Below are 20186 nucleotides of genomic sequence, written 5' to 3'. Positions count from 1 at the left end.
TTCCAAAAATCTAGGAACTACTCATCTATAGGATTATTCTTTGCTTTTAACATTAATCTTCAGGACTATGATTGCACATGGGGATATGTGGCCTTGTTTGCTGACCATTAAATCTGAACAGGTGCTTATTAATTTTTAAACATCTCCTTTGTTTTCTCCAGGTAGCCAATAATTTCCATGATTTTATTTTAGTTGCACTTATCTGGTTGTTTCTGGTTTATACTTTGTGTGGTTGGCTTTTATTAAGTTTGTGTATTTCTCCAAGGGAACAGCTGACAGTTCAACTTTTTTTGGCTTTTTAGGAAAAGGGGAGAAATCTAATACCACCAGTGAAATCGTCTAGTCTCAATTAAACTTCCAAAATCTTTTTCTTTTCCATTCCTTCAGTTTAATCATCTGTCTCTGATAAAGAACTGATCAAAAACTTATTTATTCATGCAATGATGCTGAACCCTTGGGTTGCAGAAATACATGGTGTCCCAAAATCACCCATGAAGCCCCTATACATAGGGAGAATGGGAAATTGTAGCTAAATGTACCTTTATGTACAAAATAGTCATTACAAGGTTTTACAATACAAAATACTCTGTATATGTTGGCAACCTCTTTGTAAAATTTTGTAATGAATTTGTAAGTAAAGGTACCTTTAACTACAATTTCCCATTTTCCTTATGTATTGTAGCTTTATGAGTGATCTTTGGGACACATTATAATAAGACTAAGACTTAGTTTTTGCCTTGAGAGTTTGGGCTGATGGAGAGAGCAGTAAAACAAAGGGTTTAGTATCGAGAGCCGTTGAGGACTAGCATAGCACCTGAAACTAAGAGGCTGGGTGGGAAATATATGCAAAAGAGCAAGTAAATTGTAACTCAGGGTGTCAGGTGGTATAAAAGCTATATAAAGAGCCTTATAGATGTGTTGAGAACAGCAGAGGGAACTGTGGCCCCTCATCGTGCTGAGGTGGACATGTAGGAGACAATGAGGTTGTAGGAGATTAGAGTAGAAGGAGGGAGACAGGCCCAGAGTATCTGAATATCCTTTGGGGGAAGACCTGATATGCATGGAAGTTGTGCTTGAGAGGCAGGTGGTATGCAGGCAGGGGGAGGGGAAGGTAGGGAGAGCAACGAAAAGGTGAGGAAGCTTGATGAGGAAGATATTCCTGGAGGGTGTGTGTTAACCCACCTCAGGGTCAGCTGTTCTGGGGTCTGCATGCTTCTTAGGAGAGGCAAGCTGAGAATGAGGCTGGGAGTAGTTGACTTTGTGTCTTTGGCTTGATTTCTAGTTTGGGTATTCTGGAGGCTTGTGCTTGGACATATAACTTGATTTTTTGCCCAAATCTTTGTTATCAGTGTAAACTGGGAATTATCCATAGGATTCATTTGGGGGCATGAATGTGTGACCACTTGGAATAGAGGGTTTTGAGGCCTTGTCAGGCCCTGCAGGGAGGAATACTGTCAGCAGAGATGTCCAAGGTATGGTGGGGGTAGGATAGCCCTGATACAGACCTTTGTTCTAATGTGAAGTTGTAGACAAATTACTCTTGATTGCTCTCCTTCCTTCATTTCTAGATGAATGAAAGCAAAAACAACTTAAACTACTTAGGCAAAAGGAAGAGAGTTCTAGAAGTGTGCTGATATCTCAGTAACCAAGAAAGGGGCAAGAGACAGCTGTACCCCAGAGGCAATGGAATGTGGAATTGTGGAGTTCCAGAAGTCCCCTCTTTCTGCTTCTCTCTCGATGCATCATATTCTCTTATCCCAGACTGGCTTCTTAGGGTGGGAAGTAAGGCTGCACCCCTCTGGAGCCTCCCACTCTAGCTTCTGCCACCATGAGACTCTTCCCAAAGTTCCAGTTTAGAAACTCCCAGGGAAGGGTCTCCCCTCGCAGAGCAGGCATATGGAGCATACAAGGCCCTGGAGCTGCCTCTGTGCACCTCCGCTCTCCCCTGAGAAGGCCTTTGTGGTAGGCTGAGCAGCCATCCAGAGCATGCCTAACATTTTGAAACTGTCCTTCAACTGAAAAGGGTTTCTTAGGGCCCCTGAACAGATGCCCTTCTTCCCAAAGGATGAATCACAGTAGAAAAAGACTTGGGGCCATCTTGGGACATCACAGGGCTGACCTCTTCTACCCCTGGTCCTCACAGCTCAATTCATTCTGGGAAGTGGGGCAAGGCCTTGAGTCCCACACACTTTCTCAGCTATTGCTGCTTAACTGGCTGGAATTTCAGGGAACCCCTTTGGAAAATGGGCAAATACTAGGGCAGTGTTTTGTTTTTTTTTGTAGAGACAGAGTGTAGAGACAGAGTGTAGTTTTGTAGAGACAGGGCCACTTTATGGCCCTCGATAGAGTGCCGTGGCCTCACACAGCTCACAGCAACCTCCAACTCCTGGGCTTAAGCGATTCTCTTGCCTCAGCCTCCCGAGTAGCTGGGACTACAGGCGCCTGCCACAACGCCCGGCTATGTTTTTGGTTGCAGTTTGGCCGGGGCCGGGTTTGAACCTGCCACCCTCGGTATATGGGGCCGGCACCTTACCGACCGAGCCACAGGCGCCACCCTAGGGCAATGTTTTTATCAAATATTTTTTTCCTTGCTGAGCAAACAAAGCAAAGGTTCTGTAAATGTTGCAGGGGTTACACTCAGATAACATACAGGGATCACCATGGCCAATATGCTGTTAAGCTGAACCATTGTGAACTGGGAGCAAGGCCTGGGTTCTAGTCCTGGCTTTCCTGCCCATCTATGGTGGCAGGTAGTGTGGACCAGGGTACTATGGGAGGCCAGGAGATAAGCCCAGGTTTCACCTGTGGATCTTATGCTTGGCCCCTAAATCTCTCTAAGCCTTGTGTTCCTTGCTTCAGAAATTGTAGTCCAACCATCTCACTTTATTAAAGCCTATTTACATGATTCTGTAAATACACGTATATTCAGAGAGGTATTGTGCTTGTTTCCTAGGGGTGCAATAACAAATTACAAACTGGATAACTTAAAACAACAGAAAAATTTGTTCTTTCATAGTTCAGGAGCATTCTTCCCATTCCCAGATCTACTTCCCAAAGTTCACTGCTCTTACTAGTTTCTTAAGCGTCCTTCTAGATACTCTTAAAATAGGTCAAGGGTATATACACACACATATCCTTAAGCTCTTCAGTTTATTCTCTAAGTAGCTCTCCAATTTGTTTTTATTTGCTTTAATTGCATATTTTAGTGCTCTTACTTTATGTAGATCTTGCTAGCATAGTTTTCAACAACTGTATATCATTCTGCATTAAGCTGTACCACATTTAAACTTCTCCAGTTGGTAGACTTTTGGATTTGTATCACTTAGCTCTTACAAATGACAAAGAAGTGAACATTGTCATATTCTTGAACAAAGTATGTTTGTAGAATTAAATTTCCTGCAGCTAAATAGCTAGGTCTCAAGTTTGTGCATTTAACTTTTCTGTACACAGATGCTGTACCACTTTATCCTGTCATTGGCTGTCTGAGAAGGTAACTCTCTACCCTAATTTTCCTGACTCAGGGTGTTATTATAGTTTTCAGGCCTTTTTATATTTGCAGAGGGTGCAAAAATGTATACACATTTTAAGAAAGGATAAAATTGTATTAAATTTGTAATATCCAAGTCATGTTTGACTTTTGCAATGTTAAGAGGTGACTTATATTCGTTTTTTGTTATTGGTATTTATTATTACAATTTAAATATAGTATTTTCCTTTCTTGAAATTTGTATACTTTTTTTAGCCCACTCTGTATCTCTATAGGAGTTTATAGTTTTCAAGAATTCATGTCTTTCACTTTATTTATGGTTTCTGCTTTTGGTCTCATTAGAATGACCTCAACTGTGAAGATTTCATATTTTATAAAGAAAATTTTCACTGCACTAAAACTTTTTTGAATGCATGCAATTCAAGAATTCAAAAATATATAAAAAGTTATTTCCTGTACCTGTTCTCTCACAAATGTAAATAGTTTTATTTCTGGTATATACTTGCAGAATTTCATGTGCATATACAAGCAAATGCAAATATATACTCCTACTTAGCCCTCCTTTCTTTCTTTCTTGACTTATTTATTATTTTTTTTAAGAGACAGAGTCTCACTTTATTGCCCTTGGTAGAGTGCTGTGGCATCACAGCTCACAGCAACCTCCAACTCCTGGGCTTAGATGATTTTCTTGCCTCAGCCTCCCAAGTAGCTGGGACTACAGGCGCCTGCCACAATGCCTGGCTTTTTTTTTTTTTGTTGTTGTCGTTGCAGTTTGGCTGGGGCCGGGTTCGAACCCGCCACCCTTGGTATATGGGGCCGGTGCCCTACTCACTGAGCCACAGGTGCTGCCGATTCTTTACTTATTTATTTATTTATTTTTTGTAGAGACAGAGTCTCACTTTACTGCCCTCAGTAGAGTGCCATGATGTCACAGGACTCACAGCAACGTCCAGCTCTTGGGCTTCTGCGATTCTTCTGCCTCAGCCTCCCAAGCAGCTGGGACTACAGGTGCCCACCACAACGCCAGGATATTTTTTTTGTTGCAGTTTGGCAGGGGCTGGGTTTGAACCCACCGCCCTCGGTATATGGGGCTGGCGCCCTACTCACTGAGCCACAGGTGCTGCCCATCTTTACTTATTTTTAAACAAAGGGAAACATAATATACACACTGTTGTACATTGCTTTTTCAAATATATTTTGGAGATTATTCTTGATCAGTACACTGAAGGCATCTTTATTCTTTTTGTTTTTTTAAACGTTTGTATATTCGGTTGTGGGTGGCTGCTTGTTATTTTATTAGACAATAAAATAGGTATCATCCCAGTCCTTTATGATTACAAACAATTTGACAGTGAATAATCTTGTATATATGCTATCTCCTGTGTGTATAGTCAGTTTGCGAGATCCATTCCCAGAAGGTGATTTGCTGGATCAGGCTCTAGGTATGTGTCACTTTGTTAGATATTGCTAAATTCCTTTCTAGAGTGGTTGAAAATGATCTAAAATTTGTACCTATATTTTCTCTTGATGGTTTTCTTTTTCTCAGTGTTTTTTAAAAAAATGAAATATTTGCATGCAATAAGGTACAGATTTCAAGCCTAACCATTCCATGCATTTCTTTCTTTCTTTTTTTTTTTTTTAATGTGACAAGAGTCTCACTATGTCACCCTCAGTGGAATGCCCTGGTGTCACAGCTCACAGCAACCTTAAACTCTTGGGCTTAAGCAATTCTCTTGCCTCAGCCTCCCAAGTAGCTGGGACTACAGGCACCTGCCACAACACCTGGCTATTTTTTTGTTGCAGTTGTCATTGTTGTTTAGCAGGCCTGGGCTGGGATCAAACCCACCAGCCTCCGTGTATGTGGCATATGTGGCCAATGCCCTAACCACTGAGCTGTGGGTGCCAAGCCCATTCCATGAGTTTTAACAGGTGTATATTTCCATGCCCCCAAATCCTTCCCAGGCAATACCCCTTTCCCTAGGCAACTACTGATATGATTTCTCAGATGTGCTTGCTCTAAAACTTTGTCTAAGTGGAATCACACAGTGTATGTTCTTTTAAGTCTGGCTTCTTTTTTCAACATTTTTGAGGTTCTTCATGTTGCCCTGTGTATTAGCAATTTGTTCCTTTTTTATTGCTCTGGTTTCTTTTTTCTACTCACTTTTTAATTTATTTGGAACTAATTTTGGTATGTAATGTGTACTTGTTTCTTACTGCTGCTATGATGAATAATCACAACCTAGTGGCTTAAAACAGAACAGATTTATTGTTTTACAGTTTTGTAGGTCAGAAGTCTGGGTTAGCTTGGCTGGTTTCACAAGGCCTAAAATCAAGGTGGGCTGGCTGGGCTTTTGTTAGGAAAGTCTGCAAAATAATGTACTTCCAAACTCATTTGTGTTGCTAGCAGGATCCTGTTCCTTGTAGCTATAGGACTGAGGTCATCATTTCTTTTTTCTTTTTATTTTTTGGGTGTTTGTTTGTTTACGGGTAAGATCTGTCACCCAAGCTAGAGTGCAGTGCTATTATCATAGCTCACTGCTTCCTCAAACTCCTGGGCTCAAGGTGTCCTCCTGCCTTAGCCTCCTGAGTAGGTGAGACTGCAGGTGCACACCATCGCCTGGCTAATTATTCTGTTTTCTGTAGAGATGTGGTATCACTCTTGCTCAGGCTGGTTTTGAACTCCAGGCCTCAGGTGATCCTCCTGCCTCAGGCTCCCAGAGTGCTAGGATTAGAGGTATGAGCCACTGCATCCAGGCTATTTATAGAACATTTTACTCAACAAGATTAGAATATTAAAACAAATACAAAAATTAGCTGGCATCATCATAGTTCACTGCAACCTCAAACTCCTGGGCTCAAGTGATCCTCATCCCTCAGCTTCCCAAGAAGTTGGGACTACAAGGTGCACGCCACCAGGTCTGGCTAATTTTTCTATTTTTTTTCATGGAGACAGAGTCTTGTTCTTGCTCAGGCTAGTCTTGAACTCCTAGCCTCAAGCCATCCTCCCACCTTGGGCTCACAGAGTGCTAGGATTATAGGTGTGAGCTACTGCATCTGCCTCCACATTTCTTTACTGACTGTCATCTGGGAGCTTCTCTCTGTTCCTTAAGGCCACTTACCTTCCTTGTCACTGTTTGCCCCCTCTACCTTCAAAACCTGCAGTGGTGAGTCCAGTGATTTTCATGCTTCAAATCTTCTGCTGTATCTCTCCTGCCCTATTCTTCCTTCTCATCTCTCTTGACTCCAGCCACAGAGAGTTCCCTGCTTTTAAGGGTTTGTGTGATTAGATTGGGCTCACCTAGATAATTCAGGATAATATCCCTGATGTAACTTAATTACATTTCCCTTTCACCATATAGTGTGATGTATTCATAGGTCCGGGTGATTAGGTTATAGACATCTTTGGGAGCCCATGACTTGACTTACCACATGGTGTGAAGTAGAAATTTAACTTTTTTCCCCAGACATTTAATTATTTATATCAAATGATTCATTCCTGTTCAATTTGTTTAAAAAGCTACATTTACCATGCATGGAATTATTTTATAGTATATATTTATTTCTGGATATTCAGTTTTGTTCTATTGTTCTATTCTCGTGTTAGTACCATGCTTTAAAAATTAGATGTTTTATAAATACACTTTAAAATGTGAGAGAAGATTTTTGGCACTTCTCTTTTTGTTAAGAATATCTTGGCTATTCTATTTATTCTCTTAGATAAACTTAAACATTCTTTAATTTCTTTAAGCATTTTGATATTTTAAATTGAAATTTTGTTGAAAATGTACATTAATTCATTAGTATGGGAGGATTTGATATTGTAAAATAGTGAATTTGCCCAAACAGAAACATGTTGGGTACTTAAGAAATTCAAGACTTTTTCTTTTGAGTAAAAAAATTTTTTTTTTCCTTCCTCATAAGTCTGTAAATTTAAAGGTGTTAGTGGGGCTGGGCACAGTGGCTCATGTCTGTAATTCTAGTACTCTGGGAGGCTGAGGTGGGTGGGTTGCTTGAGCTCAGAAGTTTAAGATCAGCCTGAGCAAGAGCAAAATAGAGCATTTTTCTGGGTATTGTGGTGAGTGCCCGTAGTCCCAGCTACTTGGGAGGCTGAGGCAAGAGGTTTGCTCAAGCCTAGGAGTTTGAGGTTGCAGTGAGCTATAATGCTATGGCACCTCTCTACCTAGGGTGATTGAGTGATAGTGTCTCAAAAAGAAAAAAAAAAAGGTGTTGGTGGATATTTTATAAAGAGTTTTAAAAAAAATGCTCCTATGTGGGTGGTGCCTGTGGCTGAGTGGGTAGGGCCCGGGCCCCATATGCTGAGGGTGGCAGGTTCAAACCTGGCCCTGGCCAAACTGCAACAAAAAAATAGCCGGGCAGTGTGGTGGGTGCCTGTCGTCCCAGCTACTTGGGAGGTTGAGGCAGGAGAATTGCTTGAGCCCAGGAGTTGGAGGTTGCTGTGAGCTGTGACGCTGCAGCACTCTACCAAGGGCGATAAAGTTGAGACTCTGTCTCTACAAAAAAAAAAAAAAGAAAACGCTCATATAAGAATTGTGTGTATATATGTATATAATACATATATTAATATTTTTAATTACAGTTTTTCTTATTGAAAATCTGCATTTATATCTGTCTTTTTTTTTATTGTTGGGGATTCATTGAGGGTACACAGAACCAGGTTACTTGATTGCTTTTGTTAGGTAAGGACCCTCCTATATTTGTGTCCCGTCCCCAAAAGGTGTACCACACCCCTTGACCCCCCACCCTTCCCTCCTTCCCTTTCTCTGTTTGTTTAGTTTAGATAGATACAAGTTATATTAGTCTTGTGGTAATTTAAGCCTCAAATTATAAAGCAGTGACAATATAATTAACCTTCCCAGGAGTCCTGATTCTGCTTTTCTTATGCAGAAAAATGGTCCGTTTATAAATATAGAATTTAATGAAAAACATGTTTTGAAGTACTAGTTAGCTGAGGGACAAGAGTAAGTCAGTTTGAGGTAAATCAAGTCCTCATCTGAGTATCAGGGGAAACTTAGGACTTTAAAGTTGGCTGTGTTGCAATTTCTAAACAGCTAGTCAAGTAGGGATCAAACCAGTAGACTGAGACTTGTTTCTACCCCTTCTAAAACAAAAAACAAGTTGCTTTGTGAAATCATGTCAAAATATTCTTCATAGTTGCTTTGCAAGGTCAACAGCAGTTTTATTGGCTTGTACCTTGTTTGTTAAGGGAGAACAAACAAAGGATAAAAACTCAAACTTCTGTGTTTATGGGGAAACTATAGAGCAATGAACTAGTTTCCAGCTGTAATACTCTGGGCACTAATCAGGGGATGTTTGGAGGAGATTTGGGCCAGGTTTACTCAGCACAATCTGTGATCTCACATTCTGTGCTAAAATATGGAACAGAAGTCATTCTCAGAAAACTTAGTTCTTGATTGCAGATATAATTCATCTTTATGCTGTACAGGATAGAAAGACAGCATGATGCTCAGAGGTGGGAATAGGATAGCAGAAGCATGCGAATGCCTGGCTCCTGGGGCATAGACTCTGCATGCTAAAATTTGGGGAAGCAGCTATCATTCTCTCACACATAGGGGTTGAAGGATAAATTTTCTGCTGAGTAAAAAAATAGTATTTCAGATGTTATACATGCAGACTATTCTATCTAGAACTGTACTTTGTAATAAAACTTTCTATAGTGATTAAGATAGTCTAGATCTGCACTGTCAAATATGGTAGTCACCAGTCACATGTGGCTGTTGAGCACTTAACTGTGGCTAGAGTGACTGAGGAACTTATATTTACCATTAATTTACCAGTAAATATATTTACTTATATTTACCATTAATTAGTTTAAATTAAAATGTAAATAGCTACATGTGATTGTGGTTACCATATTGGAAAGAATGTTCCAGATAGAATAGTAATAGTAGCCAGATTGTATAGTAGTAGTCATAAAGCTAAATTGCTCTGTCTTTCATTCTCAGTAGCGACAAGTCTACCTTAAGCAATAAGTATATTTATTGGCTTAGTTTGGGACATGCTATTCAACAAACTGAGCAGTTCCTGCCAGTGCTCTCTTCTGTGGCCACTTCCCATTATAGAGCCAGATACTTATTTTCCTAGATTCCTATTTCTGACCAGTGAACCATATGGAGAAGTCTATTTGTAGACTTTGAGAAAGTTTCTCTTTTTGATAAAAGAGATGAGTGGTAGCAGGGGCCAGTGGTAGCAGTGACCCCTACTTCTTGTCTTTAAAGTAATGGCCGGAGTTTTAGCAAATGTCTTCAATCTAGACGGACAAGCATGAGGGCATAAAATAGTGTGCATAGGATGGTATCATAGAAAGATAAAGAGCTTCTGACTTCTGATTATGTGAGAAAATTTCCCCTCCTGGTTCAAGTAACTGTTAAGTCACATATTCTCTTACTTGGAGCCAAACGTATCCTAACTGCCACACTCATGTAACTAGAAGTCTGGAGAAAGAGTAGGCCACCTGATTCTCTCAATCAATGGCTCCCGCCTATTTTCCTGGGTTTACCTGGGCCCTGTTCTCTTCCTTTAGGCATTAGCTTCATCCTTAGTCCAGAAGCAAAATGCAGCTGAAATTTAGGGTCACACACTTATACACCTCAGTATTGACATTTGCTGCTTCAGTTTTACTCTGAAAATGCTCTAGGTAATGGAGACATTCTCTCCTGGAAGCTTTTTCAGAGGAGTAATAAAAAATTTTCTCAGAATCCTCCAGCAAACATCATTTTAAGTTTCACGGGCCAGAATTGTGTCCCACACTCAGTACTGACTCAATCATTGTCAAGGAAAGTGGATTTGCTCATCAGATCCTTAGGAACTAGGGGCAAGGCCAATATCCCTTAAGATTAAGGGGTTTTGGGGAAAAGAGGTAACAGTACAAAACAAGGGCTCTATTAGGTATGAGTGGCCTCTGAAAGGCCCTGAGAATGGTTTATTGTAGCCAAATGGTTAGAGTGTCAGAACTTCCTAAGTTATAAATATCATTAATTGTTATAAAAGAACAGCTTTCAAGTTTCTGCCATAAAGTTTAACCTGTTTTTAGTTTTAATAAAAACAATTATTGGCACCATGCTGTTATTAGAATCTAATGAGATCCCCTTTGCCACTTACTAGTAAATCATCTATTGAAAATTTATTTCCTGATCTTATAATAGGTTGCATGCTATGTAGTTGAATGATGGATATCAGGTATCCAGGTCAGAGTCCACTCATTTCCCTATTGTTTAGTAGGAATATTATTGCTAAGAAAATGAGCTACAGTGGGTCTGGCATATTGTCATCTAGTGGTTACTTATTAAAAACAAAACAAACAACTCTATAGGGTTAGGTTTATTTGGAACTTCACAAAAGAGGACATTGATATGGCCAATAAACTTGTGAAAAGGACCATGCTATTATTAGTCAACAGGGAAATGTTAATTAAAATCACAGTGAGATTGGCTAATATTAAAAAGGCAGATAATGCCTAGTATTAACAAATGTTGGCAATTTGTATGTCCAGTGCACTGCGATTGGGAGTATAAATTGGTTTAGCCATTTGGAAAACTGGAAGTTTCTGTCAAAACTAGATAGTACATATCCCTAATGACCTACTGATTCCACTCTTGGGAAGGTATCCAAAGAAATGCCAGCCTATACTCAATGAAAGACATGTACAAGAACATTTGTAACAACTTTATTGTAATTATCTCAAACTGGAAACAATCCAAATGCCCCTCAATGGAATGGATAGTGATATAATCATACAATCAAATATTACACATTGAGAAATGAATTACTGATACATGCAACATTATGAGTCTCACATACATAATGATTAAGCAAAGAAACTAGACCCAGAAGGGAACACACTATAATTATGAGGTTCAAGAACAGGCAAAACTCATCTATGGATTACATCAGAATAGTGGTGAAGGTGGGTTTAGACCAGGAATGGTCAAGAGGGAACTTTTTACCTTCTGGGGACCTGAAAATGTTCTGTATGTTGATCTTGATGGGACTTACAAGGGTATAAAAATGAAATAAGCTAAATACTTAAGATTATTGCATCTTATACACATTGTTTTACCTTAACAAAAATGTTTAAAAAAATTGGGCCTTGTCAATATAATGGGATATGGTAGATCCCTACTGTATGTCTTTTCATTAATACTGCATGGGAGTTGTTGATGTATGTTGTCTGACCCTTTTATTATAACCCCAAATGCATTTTTCCTAAAAAAAATTTTTTTTATGGTCACAGAAATTATACTATGAGTAACTGCAAACTACCTGCAGTGCGATGCCTTCTAGGGGTTGTGTTTTAACTGCCATTTTGTCAGTAGGGCCAAGGTCTTAGCATGGTTCTGTAAGCAATTAGTATTTTGGCTGCCTTTGCTTTCCTACATAAGCATGTGGGAATGAAACCAGGGAGGCTTTTGTATCCTGCCAATTTTTGGGAATCTTGGTGTAGCACAGTGTGTATAAAGAAAATAATTTTTCTATTAAATTTGGAGTAAAAATGCAAGCCTGAAATATATTATTTTATACTGTTATATTAGTGTTTTATTTTCCTTTCTTTCTGGGTTTCAGTTTTGTTTTCTTTTTACTTACAATTTTTGAACTGTGGTAAAAAACGTATAACAAAATTTACCATCTTAACACTTTTAAAGCATGCAGTTCAGTAATGTTAAGTACATTCATATTGTTGTGCAGCCAATTTCTGGAACTTTCTCATTGCCAAATAACATGCTGTATACCTATTAGACAACTCTCATTTTTCCTTTCCTCCAGCCCCAGGTAACTGCCATTCTACTTTCTCTTTTTTAAGAATTTGACTACTCAGTACTGCATATAAAATATTTGTCTTTTTGTGACTGGCTTATTCCTCTTAGCATAATGTCCTCAAGATACATCCATGTTGTAGTATGTGTCAGAATTTCATTCCTTTTTTAAGACTAAATAATACTCCATTGCATGTATTTGCCGTGTTTTATTTATCCATTCTTCAGTAGATATACCTTTTGTTCACTTTTAACACCTCTTTTTCCATCCCTCAGTTTCCTCTAGGGCATTATAGCTCCCCCCCGTAACCTTTTTAGACTTGTAGTTAATATAGCTCTCCCCGTCTCTATGAAATTTAAATACCACAGGTAATACCCTGTATCTTTTTCTAAATTACATTTGTGTCTATGCTTTGTACATAAAAAGTATAAAAATTTTCACTCCCCAAGAACTTGTTTTCTTTCCTTTATGGGTAATACTGCCACATTGAAAATGTATGCTATTGGTAAAACCACTTCTAGTTTAATGCATCTAGAGGCAGCCCCAGATTTACTAAATACTTTGGTAATGAGAGAAATGCTACTTGTAGAAAATACTAAAACCCACTTCTGGGCTCTCTTCTCTCAGTAACTTTCCAACACCTCCTGCCTTCCTTTAAACAAACAAACCAACAGGAAGAAAGTTCGTATCCTGACTTTTGTTTTGTTAAGGTGTAAAAGTACCTTTCCTGCTGCTGGTATAGGGATGACCTCCTCTTCCCTAAAGCAGAGAATGGCTGTTTGTAGCTGCTGCGTCTCCTCACCCAACCGCCACTGTGCTGAAACACTCTTACAGGTTCATGATGCCATATTTTGCTCACAGTATATATTGTCTTATAGAATATATTTTTATTTGGTACATCCTTATCAGTCATAATGTGTTTTTCTCAGGATTTTGAGTATTTCCTAAATTTATATTGTCCATGGAGCATATACTTTATTGCCATTAGATGCAGGGGCATCCGAATGGTTATTCTTGGGGACTGGGCCACGTTTGTGTGCATGAAAGAAAATCCAATATTATATGCATTTATTTGCCTCTATTTCTGTAATACAAAGTAAAATTTGGCTAAAAGAATTGCCTCCCACTCTCACACCCACAATGTCCATCAGCAACTCAGGCTGTTCATCCTGCATTCATTATATATTGGTCCATTTCTCTTCATCTTGCCTTCAGCCAGAAGAATTAAGATCTTGTTAATCCTCAGCCTAAATCCTTCTAGTGCTTTACTATCCAGTATTATAATCACTAGTCGCATGTGGCTATGTATAGTAAAGCTAATTAAAATTAAGTTAGATTTAAAATTTATTTCTTCAGTTATACTAGCTATATTTCAGACAAGATTGGACATAGACTAGCTATATTTCAAATGTACAATAGCCATGTGTGCCTACTGCCTACTGTATGGAATAGTGTAGAAATAGAACGTTGCATTATCACAGAAAGTTGCAGTAGACAGTGCATCTTTCCCACTTGCTTTTGAGATGAATTTCAAGCCCTTTTGAGGGGCATTCAATATCCCAGGTCTTCCACCTACTGTAGCCATTACTTACTCCTTGTAGTTTCATTTCTGTATCCTACTTGCCTGGCAGTTCTTGAACTGTGAAGCTCAGAGCCTTTCCATGTACTATTTCTCTGGCCTGGGCCACCTGCCCCTCCTCTTCACTAGGCTACCTGCTCATATTTTGGATCTTGACTTAAATATCACTTTCAAGAAAGACCTACCTTGAATTCTGCAATCTAAGCTGTATTCTCCTGTTACATGTTTTCTTATGCTCTGTACTTTTTCTTCTCAAGAAGAAAAAAATCTGTTAATTATGCATATAGTTTTTTAAACTTAACGTTCATCTCCATACCAGAAAATAAACTGCTGGAAGGTGGGAGTAGTAGCTATCCTTTTACACAGTGCTTAGCATAGGGTAGGTATTCTTTTTTTTTTGTTGTTGCAGTTTTTGGCCAGGGCTGTGTTTGAACCCACCACCTCTAGTATATGGGGCCCGGCACCCTACTCCTTTGAGCCACAGGTGCCTCCCTATAGGGTAGGCATTCTAAAAGTTAAGGATCCCGTGGGAAGACACACATGTGTTAGATGAATGTGAAAAAATTTCACCAAAGGAGGCATGGATTTAAAAACAGTCAAGAGATACTACATGTTAGGGAGATAATTATTAATGGTGTTTACTTTTTGCCGGGAGTATGGCTTTTAGGATGTAAATTTTACAAAGACAGTTCAGAGCTGTACTTGACAACTGGTTTCAGAATGACCATCTTGACTTTGGTACACATTTAAATGAGGTTAATTAGTCAGGAAACAATTTAGAGTTGACGGACAAAGGGGAGAAACTAGAGGGGTCCTCAAACTACGGCCCGTGGGCCACATGAGGCGGTGTGAATTGTATTTGTTCCCATTTTGTTTTTTACTTCAAAATAAGATATGTGCAGTGTGCATAAGAATTTGTTCATAGTTTTTTTTTTTAACTATAGTCCGGCCCTCCAATGGTCTGAGGGACGGTGAATTAGCCCCCTGTTTAAAAAGTTTGAGGATGCCTGCCAGCCCTAGGTTTATGGCAGGCCATGAAACGGGGCTTTGGAGGATTAGGGTGGGCTGCTGAGAAAGCTAAGAGGGGTAGCAAGGAGATTGGGTCATTCTTGTTCTATTCAAATACCATTTTTAGGGAAGGCTTGTGTCCAGCACTTTATACTTTTCCAGAAAACTTTGGAAAATTTTTCAGAGAATTTTTTTTTTTTTTTTTGTCACCCTTGGTAGAGTGCCATGGTGTCATAGCTCACAGCAACCTCAAACTCTTGGGCTCAAGCAATTCTCTTGCCTCAGCCTCCCAAGTAGCTGGGACTATAGGCACCCACCACAAACACCTGGCTATTTTTAGAGATGAGGTCTCACTCTTACTCAGGCTGGTCTCAAATTTGTGAGCCCAGGCAACCCACCCACTTCGGCCTCCCAGAGTGCTAGGATTACATGTGTGAGTCACTACGCCCAGCTCTTTGGATTCTTATTCCTGAGTACCTGTGGCTTCCTTCTTGTGGGGAGGAGGAAGTCAGTTTTAAAAATTGTTCTTTCTGGCCTCAAATTGGATCTGTCTGTACCCCTAGCATTCCGGAGTATCTGGGATTATTGACAGTCTTTGGCTTTCCCCCCAACCCCCAAAGTAAACAAATCTGTTGTCAAGAATTCAGACAGTACCTAGGTAAAGTATTAAAGGTTAAGTCTCCCTCTTTGCCTGTTTCAGTTCTCTAGGAGTCCAACCCTATTGGTAGTCTTTAATCCTGTTATGGAATTTCATGTCTATACATACATACAGTGATTAAGAAAAAACACCACAATCTGGGTCTACTCTGTTTTGAGCTTGCTTATTTCTAAATCTGCTTGGTACTGTTATGTTTTTCTTACATCTGCTTCATCAGGTGTAGCTAGGAAGCCTGTGACACCTCCCAGCAACTGGACATTGAATTCTCATAGAGACACAGTGAGAATGACTGAAAGTAGCTGGATGTGGTGGTTCATGCCTGTAACCTAGCACTTTGGGAGGATGAGGGAGGTGGATTGCTTGAGCTCAGGAGTTTAAGATCAGCTTGAACAAGAGTCAGACCCCATCTCTATTAAAAAATGAACATCTAGCTGGGTGTTGTGATAGGTGCCTGTAGTCCCAGCTACTTGGGAGGCTGAGGCAAGAGGATCACTTGAGCCCAAGAATTTAAGTTGCTATGAGCTATGATGACTCTTTAGCAGGCACTCTAGCCTGGCCAACAGAGTGAGAGTCTGTCTCCAAAAAAAAAAAAAAAAAGAAAAGAAAGAAAGAAAATGACTGAAAGCCAATGGTGCAGTTGTGCAGCTGTCTTCATGTATCTTTTGCACCATTAAAAAAGACTGAAAGTGGGGGGCAGAGGGTGCTCAGTTCCAAGCCAAATTATCACACAATAATGTGATTTAACTGCGTGCTGATCTTTTAGTCTCTGTCTTGGCCCTTCAAAGCATAGTTTAGCTCTTAAAATGAGGCAACATAGATTGAAATTCTAACATTACCAATTTCTCTGTTACCATGGTAAGTAGCTTAACCTGTCTTTGCTGCAGTTTCCCCATTGTAAAATGGGACACGGTTATGCCTACCTCATGGGGCTTCTTGTAAGAATGAAAAGGCACAATGATATAAATTTTACAAAGTGGGTATTTAGTACATATTAGCCGTGAAGGGTATTGTTAACTATGGTGAATTATTAACACTTGTATTTAATAATTTGATCATATAAATAGACCACTAGTTGTGTGTGTGTTTTAAAGAGACCAAATAACCAAGCCATCTGTATTCTGGGGTGGAGATATAAAACCTTCTTTGCTACACTGAGAATGTAACTCATTGAATCCTATAAGGAAGGAAAAAGCCTTCCAATGTGGTAGGAATTACTCTTTGATGTTATTGTACCAAGGAGAAGTAAAAACAATAAGTGGGTGAATATGTTCAATGTTTGCCCATATAAGATTAAGAGCTGACCTAATGTTTCTAGGAAAGTATGAACAAATTATTCTGGAGTGAATAGTTTTTATTATATTTGTAAATACAGTGGGAACATTTTGTGTTTGAGGTCTTCTATTAGACCCTTAGTGAGTTTCAATATAATAACATTTATAGCCCAGTTAATAAGACAGTACATTGTAGAGCGATTGAAAGTTCAGAAAAATGTAAGAATGAAAATTAAAGCCCTGCCTAATCCAAGTGATATGGCTGTTAACATTTTGGCATATTTTCAATATATTTTAAATATTTAAAACTTGATTTGGGATTATATGCCTTTTCACCCCAACAGTAGCCTGTATTTTTTGTTTACTAACTTATTGTATTACAAAGTAGAAATTACTTGGTGTTCTTTTGTGAATTATATATTTTAGTTAGAGTACTGCAGTGGAAAAGGCTATTTATCAAGAGGGATATTAACTTGCTTTCAATTGTTATAGTGGTTTTCTTGTTCTACTTGCGTAATCATGACCAGTTTCAGAAACAGTTATTGGACAAATGGCTGCCAATATTTGGAAGAGAAAACATCTTTATTTATTGGTGCATCGATTCTTTTTTCATCTTCTATTCAAGTCATCTCTGTATAAAGAAGTGTGATATAATTTAGAAATTGTTGAATGAAAAGTGTAAGTAGGATTTTGTATTTTGACTTGAGTCAAGTGTCTGATTCTGATAAAGCTCTGCCAAAGGAATGCAGCACAGTTCACATAACCTAGTCCCAAGAAGCCAAATGTGTTGAAAATAAACAACCATTTATACCTGCTTGGGTCTGTTCCACCCCCCCCCCCACTTTGATCTCCCACCAAGACTTTAAATGATAAAATAGTAAGAATTATTGTTTATCCAAGAATTATGTTGGTCAACAAAAATACCCAATAGATTTTATGACCTCATAGGTACATGGCATCTGTGAACATCTGAATTGTTCACATATTTAAGACCCTCCCCATCAATTCACCTTTCCCACTGCCATCCTAAGAGGATGAAGTTCTAAGGGACAACTCTTCTGACTCCCACGTTTTCCCTGTCTCCTTGCTGGTTGCTTCTTAAGGCTCTCCTATGTGCTCTCCTCTCCTCCTTTTCACCACACTTACTGAGGCCTGGCACATAGTCTGAGCTGCCGGGCATTTCTCTCCAACTACCCAGGCCACACCAGAGAAAATCAGTAATATCCATCTTCTCTGGGGGTGGCATTCAAATTACTATACCACGGATATTTAGGTGCCCCTTATGTGCTAGGGCTACAAAAATGAAAAAATAGGGGTTACGACCTGAAAGTGGCAAGTGCCCTTGGGGAATTCTGACAAGTAGGCGGGGAATTCTGACAAGTAGGCAGGCAATAGCAGTCTCAGGGACAAATAACTCCAAGGCTTATTTTGTAGTTTTTTTAAGAAGGGAGGCGGAAGAGATATTAAGGACTTCAGAACTGCACCTACCCCTTCATCCCGTCGTCTAAGAGAGAAAGGAAGGACTGTCAACTGAGTACCAATAGGGTGATGTGGTACAGTGGTCAAGAGAAGAAACTTGGAATTGGTCCGGTCTGGGGTTAGAACTGGGAAATACCAGGCAAGTGACTAGTTTGAACCTCTCTAAGCCTCACTTTCCACATCTAAATAGTGGAGACAGTGCCTTGTGGTCTGTGGTGATGGGTCACTCAGAGGGTAATAATAGTGCCCATTATAAAAATAATGCTCACTACCTGCCCAGTCTATGTTGTCTCATACATAGAAGAGGCCTCCTCCAGGTTAAAATCAAATTAATGCAATCGTTTTGCTGCCCCTGAGGGCAGAAAAGAATTGAGAAAGAAATGGTCTTGTCAAACACACTGTCTGGTTCCTTGGTGGTGAGAGGTGTTGCTGGGTTGTGCCCTCTGAGGTGGGTGGAGCCAGAATGAACAAATTCCTTGTCCAGATTCTCAGCACTGCAGATGTGAGGGTGAACGTGTCCTGGATATGACTGGCGGCAAGCCTTTCCTCCGTCTCCTCACAGGATGGACCTGACAGCTTATGCTGAGCTGTTGAAAGAATCTGGCAACCAGGTTCTTAAGAGTGGGAACTTCTCTTTGGCCATCAGAAAGTATGATGAAGCCATCCAGATTCTCCTGCAGTTATACCAGTGGGGGTAAGTGTTTGGATTTTCACCCCACCTTTTCTGTTTTACATAAAGGGGGATTCTGTTGCTTATATGCTTATGTTTTCTTCTCATTTCTTATCACACCACTTAGTTTCTGTTTCCTTAGTCTCTCACTTCTTGTTTGTCTTCTCTGCTCCTCAACTCACAGACTGAACGGAGATTGTTAGTGTAATAAGGGAAATAGAAAGTGAAACACAGGGGACTGTTGATAAACAGAACAGAATTTCCTCTTTTGGCTGGCTGAGGAGTCAGAGTTCTTAGGATGGCTGAAGTCCCCAAACCCCCCTCATTCATCTTCCTAATCATTCATGTCATTTACTCCCTGGCCTCACTGTCTACCACTAGGGCACTGAGGCTCACTTTCTCCTTTCCTGACCTTTTAGCTTCTAGCAGACCTGTGCACTAAAAATTGAGGACGCCAAAGAGCTTTTGTTTATATAGGTTGTAGCTATCAAATCAGTCTATGTGAGAACTTGAGACAGAGAAAAAATGAAAAATATGTATTTATTAATTCATTAAAAATATTAAGAAACTCACAACCTGTTATATTTTCATAAAAATAATTATATTTTTCAAAGCAAAAGTTTAGTAAGAAGAGTGGCATGTTTTTGCAAGTCTCCTTAATGTCTGTATCAATAGAAGGTGGCTGGCTTCTTAAGTCTGCTTCTGCATTCAGTCTGTTGGTCATATCAATGTCATGTAGCTTCTGGGAAACTCCCTGTGTACACATGAGAGAATGAGGGTGGAAAAAGTGTATAATATCTTAGTATTATTGTTGTATTAGTTTCCTGTTGCCACTATAACAAATTACCATGAATTTAGTGGCTTAAAACAAAATAAATTTATTCTGTTACAGATCTGGAGGTCAGAGGTTCTAAGTGAGTCTTACAAGTCTATAATAAAATCAAGGTGTTAGCAAGAGCTGGTTCTTTGTGGAGGCTCTGAGGGGAGAATCCATTTCTCTGCCTTTTTCTTAATCATCCATGCCATTTTCTTTCTAGCCATAGTGCATGCCATCTGGACACTAAGGTGGTATACACTAAGGTGGTATGCATTGCTGAATGGCTTCCTCTACTCCTTGGCTTATAGCCCTTTCCTCCATCTTGAGAGGTCATTGTTCCAATCTTTGCTTCTGCCATCCCATCACTATTACCTCTGTTTTAGTAGTGTTGTCCACTATCTAATTCTGTAAGGACTCTTGTAAT

At 39.5% G+C, this 20186-nt stretch overlaps 1 protein-coding gene across 1 annotated transcript in view; it reads left to right on the top strand.

The window, feature by feature from the left end:
• Positions 1-18758: 18758 nt before the first annotated feature.
• The window catches only part of TRANK1 (tetratricopeptide repeat and ankyrin repeat containing 1), a 126458-nt gene continuing 125030 nt past the window's right edge, over positions 18759-20186 (top strand). Inside the window, exon 1 of the mRNA XM_053600052.1 lies at positions 18759-18969. Coding sequence (XP_053456027.1) covers positions 18839-18969 — 131 coding nt within the window. The 5' untranslated portion in view covers positions 18759-18838. The remainder of the gene's footprint in view (positions 18970-20186) is intronic.

This window comes from Nycticebus coucang, chromosome 8 (genome assembly GCF_027406575.1).
Source record: "Nycticebus coucang isolate mNycCou1 chromosome 8, mNycCou1.pri, whole genome shotgun sequence".
Classification (NCBI taxonomy): domain Eukaryota; kingdom Metazoa; phylum Chordata; class Mammalia; order Primates; family Lorisidae; genus Nycticebus; species Nycticebus coucang.
This window is presented reverse-complemented; position numbering and strand designations above follow the sequence as displayed.